The sequence below is a fragment of the Semicossyphus pulcher genome, unplaced genomic scaffold, assembly GCF_022749685.1.
Source record: "Semicossyphus pulcher isolate SPU_LCO1_2020_fin unplaced genomic scaffold, fSemPul1.0.p SCAF_14, whole genome shotgun sequence".
NCBI lineage: Eukaryota > Metazoa > Chordata > Actinopteri > Labriformes > Labridae > Semicossyphus > Semicossyphus pulcher.
The window spans coordinates 10136977-10149098 of record NW_027211648.1 but is presented as its reverse complement, the minus strand read 5'-3'; the positions used below and the strand labels follow the sequence as shown (position 1 = coordinate 10149098).

General features: G+C 41.0%; 2 protein-coding genes across 2 annotated transcripts; both read left to right on the top strand.

Annotated features, from left to right (window-relative positions):
- The first annotated feature begins 1047 nt into the window (after nt 1–1047).
- LOC138591261 (inositol-3-phosphate synthase 1-A-like) lies at nt 1048–7560 on the top strand. Its single transcript, XM_069661796.1, has 11 exons — nt 1048–1222; nt 1523–1651; nt 1750–1911; nt 2642–2771; nt 3082–3275; nt 3798–3947; nt 4492–4707; nt 4990–5154; nt 5230–5343; nt 6264–6481; nt 6593–7560. The coding sequence occupies exons 2-11, from the start codon at nt 1538–1540 to the stop codon at nt 6786–6788; spliced, it is 1659 nt and encodes a 552-aa protein (XP_069517897.1). The 5' UTR covers nt 1048–1222; nt 1523–1537; the 3' UTR covers nt 6789–7560.
- A 560-nt stretch (nt 7561–8120) lies between these two features.
- tpgs1 (tubulin polyglutamylase complex subunit 1) lies at nt 8121–9856 on the top strand. Its single transcript, XM_069662343.1, has 5 exons — nt 8121–8325; nt 8380–8446; nt 9026–9072; nt 9148–9467; nt 9525–9856. The coding sequence occupies exons 1-5, from the start codon at nt 8154–8156 to the stop codon at nt 9684–9686; spliced, it is 768 nt and encodes a 255-aa protein (XP_069518444.1). The 5' UTR covers nt 8121–8153; the 3' UTR covers nt 9687–9856.
- Nucleotides 9857–12122: the final 2266 nt, after the last annotated feature.

Genomic DNA, 12122 nt, shown 5'->3' with positions numbered 1-12122 from the left:
GGTTCTCCACTGAGAGCTCTCAGACTACATGTCAGGACATTTATACATAATAATTTACATGAACCGAAATAAAGTCCAAATTTATATGCTTGGGGAACCAATGACTAAAATCTATAACCCTTACACATTAGCAAAAACTTGGTTCCCTTCTCTGTCAGGCCTTTAGCCATCCTCTCTTTTGTTTGTTTAGGGGTCTTTTTGCATTCAGTCTGGTCTTCATCAAGTAACACATAAGCTCATTTTGACTGTGTTCCTATCAAGAAATCTGTTTGTCCCTCATTGATTGCTTTATCTGTATGTTGAGGATGATTGCCATGATACACAGATATAATGGTCTAGATCTGCTCTATATGTAAAGTGTTATTAGATTACTTTAGTTGTGATTGGGCTACATGAATAAAAATCAATACCAGCTGGGGAGACAGTGAAAGCTGAATACAAGCTCAGATGTCATTGTTTCATTTGTAATTCAGTGTCCTGGAATACAGAGCCTTAAAAACTGTAATTATTTGATTTATTAAGATTGTTAGGTTAAAGGCAGTCTGGGTGTGTTTCTAGGACATTTCTTTTCATTAAAATATAAGTAAAAAATGATCATGAACATACATAAACACTCAAGCGTGTTGGCCTGATCTGAGGATAATACATGTAGCCTATGTCAAGGGTCTTCTGGTCCACCGCATACCACTGAATATTATTAGCATGGTCTCATAATGTTACAATAGAGATTGTAGTATGGTGGCAATAAACTGTCATAATGATTCCTATAAACTGCATATAAACACACATCTTACACATCAGGCCCTAATACAAGCTATGTTATAAAGTATGATATATCACCATAATATAAAGACACAGCAAGACATTTCTCAAGTGAATATCTTTTAATCTTTGTGGCTTGAAGGGAATGAGCTGTTCTGTAGGACCGGCCTGACTGGCTTTAGCCATTCGCTACCGTTGCCACGCGGTTGTCAGGCCCCTACATCCTCGCCGGTTACATAAGAGGGACTGAGCGCTCTGATTGGCACGTGCGCAGAATACGTCGAACGAGGGAGGATAATCAATTGCGTACACATTCTGAGGAGCAGGGGATAGGCACTTACTGGCACGGTTAGCGAAAAACGACTCGAAACTTTCATTTATAAAGACGAAGAACTGTCCGCGAGACACACCGGGGATCATTTAACCGAAGTTACATCTTTTACTCTTGAAGTAGAAAAAGGTGAGGCGGTTTCCGGGTTTAGTTGTCGGTTATCTGTGCTAGTCATTCATTCATTAAAATGTCTGTATCTACGTTGTTAAATATCAGAAATACCCACAGATGCTCCGACAGGAATTGTTTAAATGATATGTACTGTGTGGTCTATAAGGGAGGCAAGAAATAGTGGCGGTAACTTGTGTTTTCCTTTTTTCATCATAGGAAGTCGGTACGTTGAGTGACGTGTTGAGGAAATGCAGCATTACCCATAGTGCAATTTCCACATGGAGAGTTGACACATTCTCGTTGTTTCTCTCTTTTCAGACTATCGTTACAGTCATGTCTGTGAATATTCATATCAACAGCCCTAATGTGAGGTACACAGACACACACATTGTGTCTCAATATTCCTACCAGACCACATCAGTGCACACAGAGGGGAACAAAGTCACAGTAAGTGGACCTTTTCGTTTTTTTACATACATTTTTGTCCACCTATGTGTTTGTATGTGCCATCTGTACCCTCTACTTTTTCTCCAAATGGGAAACAGGTGACCCCCCGCACTACCGAGATGACATTTCGCACAGAGAGGAGGGTGCCCCGGCTGGGTGTGATGCTGGTGGGCTGGGGAGGAAACAACGGGACCACAGTTACAGCAGCTGTACTGGCCAACAAGCAGGGCCTCACCTGGAGAACCAAGACTGGCATTAAGGTGAGTTCAGGGACACTTATGCCTGTAAACATTCATGTATTTCAGTAAAGTGTAGAAAAACAACCTATATACCCTTGACATTTTCCCTACTTTGCCTTCTATCCCTGACAGTTTCCTTATTTGAAATGTGGAAACAAATGCAACTTTGATTATGTAACTTTGGAGATGTTTATCATTAGGATTAACCTGAAAGTTCATTTCCATACAATGCTAGCCAGCAGCTGCCTGAAGGGGCGTAAAAGCAGAAAATGATCCCCTGTAATCCCTTTAATAAATCATTAATTTAGTTAAGCGGCTAAAACATGCAAACATAGCTATAATTCTTCTTTCTAAAAGGTGCTAAGAAAGGTCCAGATGGTGAGTAAAGTCTTTATACCTGGACTGTAATAGGATGAGGCTGCCATGAGGGAGCTCATAGAGAACCTTCTTGTCCTATTTTTTAAATATAGCCGACTGTATGTCCCATGATACAGTGGTAGAGACTCATTATAAGCTGGTTATGCTGACATGTTCAGTGGAGTGTCAAGGGCTTAACTGACTCTGGTCTTTGGAATATTTCCTTATATGGGCCTCCGTTTTTACCGCTAAAATGTGATTTCCATTCCGGCATTTTCCTCCAGTTCTTAGGATTTAATACACTTGTAATAGACTTTTAAAATCCAGAAATTTACTCCTTAAAGGGAATGAAATAACAATGTCTTTCTCTCTGCTCTCTTTTCGCATTCTTCAGAAAGCAAACTATTTCGGCTCCTTCCTGCAGGCGTCTACTGTGTGTCTGGGATCAGGACCAGAGGGCGATGTTAACGTGCCCTTTCGTGACCTCCTTCCCATGGTGCATCCTGATGATATTGTCTTTGACGGTACGGCAATTGCAGATAGTCTCCTCGAGGTCTAACCTATGACACAGAAACTAAGAAGTGCTTGAGAGAAGGCAGTTGAGGTAACAGCAGGGAAATCTGACCCCAGGGCAGCTTCAGAGGCCAGAGATGGTCAGAGTCTAGTATGCTACTTCATAAGGGAAGAGCTTTAGCAGGCAGCCTATTTATAGAGCTGCTACTGTGTATTGTAAGGTGAAAGTTATGACTCACAAAGGTCAGCCTGTTTAAAGCTGAAAAAATAGTTATTTAAGCACTCCAGCATCTTTAAACTAGAATCGTTGCGTTGTTTCAGGCTGGGATATCTCTTCACTGGATCTTGGCAGTGCGATGGAGAGAGCTCAGGTGCTTGATTGGTCGCTACAAGAGCAGCTGCGACCACAAATGAGCTGCATGAAGCCCAGACCCTCCATCTATATCCCAGAATTCATCGCTGCAAACCAAGAGAGTCGGGCAGACAACGTCCTCACTGGGACCATGGAACAGCAGGTAATGCTTGGTCCACTGATCGGCACAGTTATGAGAACTGAAGTCTCGCCTTAATTCTGGTATTAGACTGTCGTATTTTCAAGAGATGTTCAGATACCATTTTGTTCCTTCCTAGTAAGGATTACTTACGACTACTAGCCCTGTATGAATATGTCACGATTGCTATCAGCCCGGTTAAGTACATTAAGGGAATCCAGACATAAAAACAAGCAGAGTATCTGGAAACAAAAGGATCTTAAGTAAGTAGCACCTTAGCTCCTGGTCCCTCCTGACAACCGCAGCAGTGCACAGTTGTTGTTTGCTATTGTCACGTGATAGATGCCTGAAATTAGTTCTCCTTTATTCTGTAAAATATTAGTGTCTAAAGGCAGCCATAAGACAGTATATGAAATTGTTGTGTAGGCTACGGTTTAGACCACATTTTAGACCATAACAGAGGCATATCCAAGACTGGAATAGGTAACGAAACAGCTATGGCATGTGTGATTTTCAATCTGACTTGAAGAGGAAATTGTCTTCTAGGTGGAGCAGATCCGGGCTGACATAAGAGACTTCCATCAGTCAAGTGGTGTCGACAAAGTCATCGTAATGTGGACGGCCAATACTGAGCGCTTCTGCGATATCATACCGGGGGTCAATGACACTGCAAAGAACCTGCTAGCTGCCATCCAGGTGAGAGCACAAACTTCCTGATTCATAAAACACACTCTTTAGTGCAACAATCCAGGCTTCTGTAGTCCTTTAAACCAACCTAAACTGTGTTGGTATTCGTGAATCACAGAATAAACTTTAATTTCCTCCTAATGCAGAGGACCAAACCGTAATCCTCCATCACATTTAGTGATTAATAAAGCTTAGAGGATGAAAAGATTAACTCTTCTAACACTTCACTGTGGATTTGTAGATGAAATTCCACAATGAGTCTGAAACAGTCGGCTTTTATATCAGATCAGAGGAGAGAAAATTGTGATTTGGCCCTCATGGGTGACTTTTTCTCTTATCTCCTGCCTTCAGCATACTTGTTCTGCTGTCAGCTTAAACAGTCTATTTCACAGACTTGTGATCTTCAGCAAATGGCTCATTTTAACGGGCATAAAACCACAATAGAGTTGTACAACAGAGATGATGTGAAATGCAGCCTTGTGAGTTAAGCTTTCTTTTTCTCTTTATTATGATGAGGCACTTGAGTAACACATTTTATTCCTACATCCATTAGGCTGGAGCTGAGGTTTCTCCCTCCACCCTGTTTGCAGTGGCCAGCATACTGGAGGGTTGTGCCTACCTTAACGGCTCCCCACAGAACACTTTCGTGCCGGGGGCTGTGGAGCTGGCGGTGCAGAAAGGCGTGTTCATCGGAGGGGATGACTTCAAATCCGGTCAGACCAAGATCAAGTCTGTGCTGGTGGACTTTCTGGTCAGCTCGGGTATCAAGGTAAGACAGGATGCATGGATCAAAGGTTATTCTGGTCCTGTTCTCTGTATGTTACACTTAAAGCATCTAATGGGAATATATTGAAAAATTTACATCAATCATTTTTATTTATGCAGCCCAAAATTTGCAACAATCTGTACAGCATACAACTTCTTCTATACTTACCCCATTGAAGGAGAAACTGTGATTGTCCTACCAGATGGTATGAGAATAAGATGCCAGCTCCAAACTTACTGTACCATGTATTTTCTTACTTTAACAAGCTCCTCTCGCCCTTCACAGCCGACCTCCATCGTCAGCTACAATCACCTCGGCAACAACGACGGGAAGAACCTGTCGGCTCCGCAGCAGTTCCGCTCCAAAGAGATCTCCAAGAGCAACGTGGTGGATGACATGGTGCAGTCAAACCCCATACTGTTCAAGCCTGGAGAAAAACCTGACCACTGTGTGAGTGACAAAAGACAGTGACCTCCATAAAGACGTTTGATCAGACTTGTTAACTGCATCTTTGTGTCGGTTCAGGTGGTGATCAAGTACGTCCCATATGTGGGAGACAGCAAGCGTGCCATGGATGAATACACCTCTGAGATAATGATGGGAGGGACCAATACTATCGCACTGCACAACACCTGTGAGGTCAGTGGTCTCTTAATCTGTTTCTGTGAAACTCGACTGAAAAGAACAAATCTAAATTAAATTATTGAATTAAAACTTTCCAGTGTCAGAGTTCAAACTGCTAACTGCTTGCTAACACACACGCTCTCCTGCTTAACTTGGCCAGTTGTGGAGGAAGAGGCTGGTGCCAGCCAGAGCTTAATGTTAATCCTTCCTAACACGTCTTGGAGCTAATTTAAAGAGACATCTTCAGGTCATTGACTCATTGCTTTAGCCCGCCCACAGCCACTCCTACACATTTAAAAACATTTTGTGTTAATGTTTACACACTTAATTTCAGACTACATTTAAGTCAATAAGGTGTTTGTTTTTTTTACAAAGACCTACATCTACTTTGTATTAAATCAGAAAATGTGCAACTTTGGCGCACCCTAGTGGTAGAATCAAAGACCAAATGGTAGACAGGTATGTACTGCCTATGTACTGCCACAAATGGGAGAGCAGAATATTGCCTGCTCACATTTTTACAGGATTGATCCATTTCACAACAAAAAACAACGATGAAAGATTCTGCAATCAACCACAACATCTAAACATAGTGGCTTTAAGAGGAAAAGAAATACATTTATTTCGTGTATTTCAGACGTACTTTCCTAACAGAAAAATGCTGAATTCATGATTAACTTAACTAAATGAAGTAAAATAAGTGCAAAAGTCACAGTGTTTACAGAATATGGTATCATTTTCTATGCATCAGTAGCAGCCTTGGAATTTGAAAGTTTCTTATTTGATGACTTCTTACAAATGTATTAAAAATGATACTGCTATACACTAGATACAGTTCCCGCATATGCAAGGACCTACAGAACTTTAAACAGTTTTAGGTATTAAGAAACGTCTATTACTACAATAAACTCACCTCATTTATTTCTTTGTAACAGGACTCTTTACTCGCCAGCCCAATCATCCTGGACCTGGTGATCCTGACAGAGCTTTGCCAGCGTGTGACTGTCCGCCCTCAGGGAGAGGAGGACTTCCAGTCCTTTCACAGTGTGTTAGCAGTGCTCTCTTTCCTCTGCAAAGCCCCCCTGGTCCCATTAGGGACCCCGGTCGTTAACGCCTTCTTCCGCCAGAGGGCCTGCATAGAAAACATATTGAGGTATGGAAAAGACTATGATGGTTTTAAGGTCACAGGTTTAAACATTGGTGTGAGAATTAATGTTAGTTTTAGTGACAGAAGTTGACAACACTTTCTCCTTGTCTCTTTCAGGGCATGCCTCAGCCTTCCTCCTCAGAACCACATGCTGCTGGAGCACAAGCTGCAGAGAGACTTCCTGCCTCCACATGCCAACCACGTCAACGGCAACGTGGCTGCTTTGAAAAAAGTTGCCCTTACCAACGGGAACCATATCCCTCTAACAAATGGCATCTGTGCACATGTCAATGATGCAGCACATGCAATATGACTGTAAACACAGCACTACAGCCCAAGATAAAACTGAAACTTAATACAATTTTAAACCTGGTAGCTTTTGTAAAAAATACCAAAGGCCCTCATTTATCGAGAATCATAAAAAATACTTGAGCAACACTGGTTTGACAACTTTGTCAACTTGACATTTATGTAAGATACATTTAAGATAATAAGTATTCAGCAAACCTTCCTATTGATTGGTGTGATGACGTAACATTTAGTTACTGAGCTTCAACAGGGGCCTGTATGACGCCTATATACTGCTAACATTTGAGTCTCCACTCCGCACAACACTGTTAAAGGCAGCCTGTTTTGTTAAAATCTGTTTTTATTCAGAATTAAACATGTATTATTTAAAAAAGTAAGTACAACTTCTTATTGTTTTTGTTCATTGTGCTTGTATCTTTATTTAAATATTCCATGTGTTCTACTAAATACAATTGTAAAGTATAGTTCAAGCAAATGTGATATTGCGTTTGCAGCTGTGAAAATGAAATTGATAAATGCTGTATTTGTTTGAATGTACTGTTCAGTTACTTGAGGGGCATCTTCTTAACTCACTGTATTTTGTGTTACTGGTTATTGCTGCCTTTTTATAGCCATCCACATGACTTGTTTACAGCTAAATAATAAATTATGGATAAAGTTTTGGGTGTTTTGTTAAAAGTAACATGAGCTATTTATGTACAATAAACATTTAAATACTGTCGTTTGAGCTAAACATCTCAGGCATTCATTATTTGTTAGTATTTATTAAATTTGCCTTCCTGCATTTAAGCCATGTCTCATGTTAAAATGTGTATGCATTTGTCTGAATAGATGTTCTGAAATTTGTTTTTCTGGTGACACTGCAAATCAGAGCCGATGAGCATTTTAGGATAGACACTGAAGAGAAGAGGGACAGGAGTGGGAACATTCAGGGGACCAGCCATATTGTTGATGGGCTGGTTTAGTGTCTAAACATAAGGGGCGTGTCTTGTAGTACTGCGCAATGCTGCAGATAGACCTTCTTGGGGATCACTGTCCTTACGTACGCCTCTGCACACACTGGACTACTTGACGCACACGCAGACACACATCCATCAAACAGCGTCCCTAACAACCAGACAACACAGAGGGGAGAGTTGGTGATGAGGCTCCGTAGACAAGTCTCTGTTTTGGAGCTTTAACGCCTTTTAAATCACTATAATTTTACGTTTTCTTGCGATATTGATCACCATCACTATCCGATATAAACTGGTCCATTTCCTGTCTTCCGACCGTTCATATATCACTTCCGCTGCCGTTGCTGCGACACGGCACGTCATCAGCAATGGCGGACAAGGAGAAGCGCCGGTCCGGGGCTACTCCTCCAGGGATGCCCGAGGGCAAAGCCACCAAAACGGACAGCGACAGGGAATTTCTGTCGCAGGCTGGCGTGGGAGAGCTGCTCCGTGGGGCCATCCTGAAGATGGTCGAGGCTAGATCGGACGATCCCATCGGGTTCCTGGCAGACCACTTCTGCAACCTCGCATCCGTGTCAGAGACCGGCACAGCTAGATGCGGCGATGGGGATCAGTTGAGCAACGGCCTGGTGAGCGCAGGCGCGCAGGAGCAGCAGCATCTCAACCGGGCACTGTGGCACCTGCGGCTGGCGCACCACTCCCAAAGGTCTGAGCATATTTAGGATCTTTTCCAAAAGAAGTTCTTATAGTGGCTGTGATCAAATCGTCATATACTCTGTCACTGTCTAATGCAGGCATTTAAATAATTCAGCTATTCATACTTGGCACCCCTGGATGTCTGGTAGACTCGTCTGACTTATTAATGCAATTACTCAGTCAGTCAGTTTTAAGCATTTTCTCTGCTGTTCGGTGACTATGAAAACTATATGTAACTACAGGTCCGATAAATAAGCCTTATTATTATTATAACTAGGCCTGGGTGTCTCAGAGTAGGCCTGACTCACAATAAAATACTATCACAGAATGCGTAATGTGATTTTTGGCTTATAAGGGCTCTACAAAGAGCATGTAAACAATTTACTAACCATGAAAAGATGTGATTTCCATCCAATTCCAAACACTTTATACACTACAACAAATTAGAAGGATGCACCAAATCTGGTATCTTAAAACCTACGTGAATTAAAGGGTCACTACAGACAAACCAATTCTTTATGAAACAGAGAATGACCAAAAATATGCCTGATTTTTTAAAGCGTTCTTTCCCTTATCCCATTAAATCCAGATCTGCCTTCAGCAACAACGTCCGTGTAGCCTACGACCTTTTGAACCTCACTGGGCCCGTCAGACGCTTAGGGGAGGCTCCTGAAGGCCCAGACGGCTCCAGCACTGACAGCCCAACAGAAGGAGCAGGAGGAGGAGGAGGAGGAGTGAGAGGAGGTCTCTACACACAAACTCTGCAATGTCTATGCAGTGAGGGTGGGGTCCCTGCCTCCACCTCCGCCCCTCTCCTCCGTCGCCTCCACTGCCAGGACCATGAGGCCGTCCCTTATGATATCTTCCGTCACGGCGTGCTCACATGTGCAGTTTTCTCAGACTACATCCGGCAAGCTCAGAGGCTTTACGCTGAAGTGTGCTGCCCTGACGAAGGGCCTGCCTCACAGGCACTGTGCCTGGCTGTGCTGGGGACCTTAAAAGAAGCCCTGGAGACCTCCCAAGGCTGTGATGCAAACTGTTCTAATGCTAATACTAAAACTAGTTCTTGTCTGGAGGGCAACATGAAGGCTATACGCTACCTGGAGGCAAGCGCCAAAATCTCTCCATACAAGCTAGCTCAGGCCATAGCTCGAGCCCAGACACGTGGCCCTGGTGGCGATATGGACGCAAAGGAGTTTGAGAATGCAGCAGCAGAGCTTTTTATCACTAGAGTGAAAGTTGTGTCCTAAGTTTCTCATAATTTATGAATGTACAGCAATCGTCAGTATATATACTAGAATAAATAGTAACCTGTGCACCCTTAACCTCTGACCTATTCACCGTATTCACACGGCAGCCATTTTCCTTATTCCTCTGAAAGGTAGTGATTCTTAAAAACTATATTAAAACTTTATTATTTCACCATTTCCTGATTGATACGCCACTGTAAAACACAATGAATTGTCAAATCTGGAGGTAAATCTGGTCATATTTCAAGTTAAACAACATATTTGTTAACCTATTAGCTTCCAACAGACAACAGCTAATATTAGCATACAGCCACTTCCTAGCTGATATTACCGCTAGCTAGGAGGTTGCTGAATACTTACATAACCTTTTGATTATGTTGTACAATACAATAGGAAAGGCCTAAATTCCTAGCTAATGGTAATGTAAGCTAGACATTGGTTGATGCTAACTGTAGCTGTTGTCTAATTGTAGCTATTGGGTTATCAAATATGTTGTTTCAACAAAGTTGGACCCTGTTTATGTCTGTTCTATCATATAACACTTTCAAAAGATATTGTTAGCATTTAGCCACTTCCTAGCTAACGGTTATATTAGCTATAGAAAATGGCTTAATGCTGGCAAATTGATTCTCAAGCATGTAGTATTATCTTGATATATGGCTTGATGTTGAAATGATTTGTTCGATTTCCTACATTTATATGAATTAAAACCTGGAACACTGCAGAACCACAGTACAGTACTTGAGCTTCCCACCCTGAGCATGACGTTAGAAGAAAATGGCCGCCTTGTGAATATAGCCAAAATCTAAAAAAGCAACTGAACACCTAAATAACAAGTAATATTAAAGCAACACTCACAGATATTATTAAATGCACAGTTTCCCTTGTGTGGAAGTGAACACTAATATTTTTGATGTCGGTTAGTGGGCTTGAAGTGGAGGAGATAGAACTTTTTGTGACTGTGTGAAGGATGAGTTCCTCTCATAGACTGAATGTATTCCTTGAAATATATCCTGGAAGGTTCCATTATTGTTTAACCTTTGCCATAACATTTTTTAATAGCATGTAGCACTCTGTACTGATCTACGTCTAATGCAATCCAATCAAACAACCTAATAAATCCTCCTTTTGTAACTTAACACTTTCTTGATGTGTTTACAGGAATGTGGATTAAGCCAAGTAATTTTCAAGCTATTATTTTTTATTTTTTGCAGAATATTCAGGAATTCTAATGTTTTGTTGAAACTATTACCCCATTTTTTATAAGCTGATTGTATATGCTATGCTGATGCAGGTCCAAAGACCAAAGATAAAACAAGGAGGCCAAAATAGTCCTGAGAGGAGGATTGTGGGCTAGGTCAAGCTACAAAAGACCGAGGCCAACTACAGCTCCTCAAGAGAGAAAAAGGTTTACAAATTAACCTGAGAGCATAAAGAGAGCAAAGAACTAAGGGACAAATTTCACTCATTTAAGAGAACATGTAAGCATTATACTTATTTAAGATGAAAGCTCCTGATTTGCACGTAAAAGGAATTAATATATGGATGTATTTAAACGTAAAGCAAGTGCTAACTAGAAATTGAAATGTAGTTTAGAAATTATATTAGTGTACAGCACATAGACATTTTGCATCACAATTTTTAAAAGGTCTTTAATTCTAATCCTGAAACAACCTATAAACAGTTGTCCATGATGAAGGCCAACCCCTGTTTATTTGTCATTCTCAGGGTAGGTCAAATGAGATCGGGGGGGCTATTAATGTGACATAAGATGCACCACATAAAAGTACTCTGTTGCAAGTTTAGGTCCTGAATTATTAAAAAAGTACATATTATTATTATTATTATGTATTAGCATCAAATTGTACTTAACGTGCCAGAAGTAAGAGTACTTGTTATGCAGAATGGCCCATTGCTAAATAATTTATACAACATCACTGGATAATATTGGATAATTGGTCTCTACTGCCAGGTAGCTTAATCAATAAGAAAACATCCTAATTTATTATATGTTTTATTTGTTTATTTTGTGTTAATAATTTCCAAATAATACAAACATGTAATGGAGTAGATAAAGGAGCACATAAAGTAGCATGAAATAGAAATATTTAAATAAAGCAAAAGTAGCTCAAAATTGTACTCAGGTTGCACTTAGCTAGCTAGCTACTAAATGTATATATAGTATAAAATAATGAAACCGTTTAACGTGTTCTTCTTTCAGCCGCTACCTAGTTTCAGCCACTAGATGGCAGCACCGCTCTGGTGTTCAGACTGTCAGACAAAAACAGAAAGAAAGCGGAAGTGCAAAAGCTTACAGTTTTTTTAATATCCAACATAACACGAGTAGTTTTGTGCAGCCTTCAGCACCTTAGCAGCCTTTAAACGTTACTTTCATTGTAATGACGTAATGTTTTGTGTGGTGCCTGCCAGTTGAAC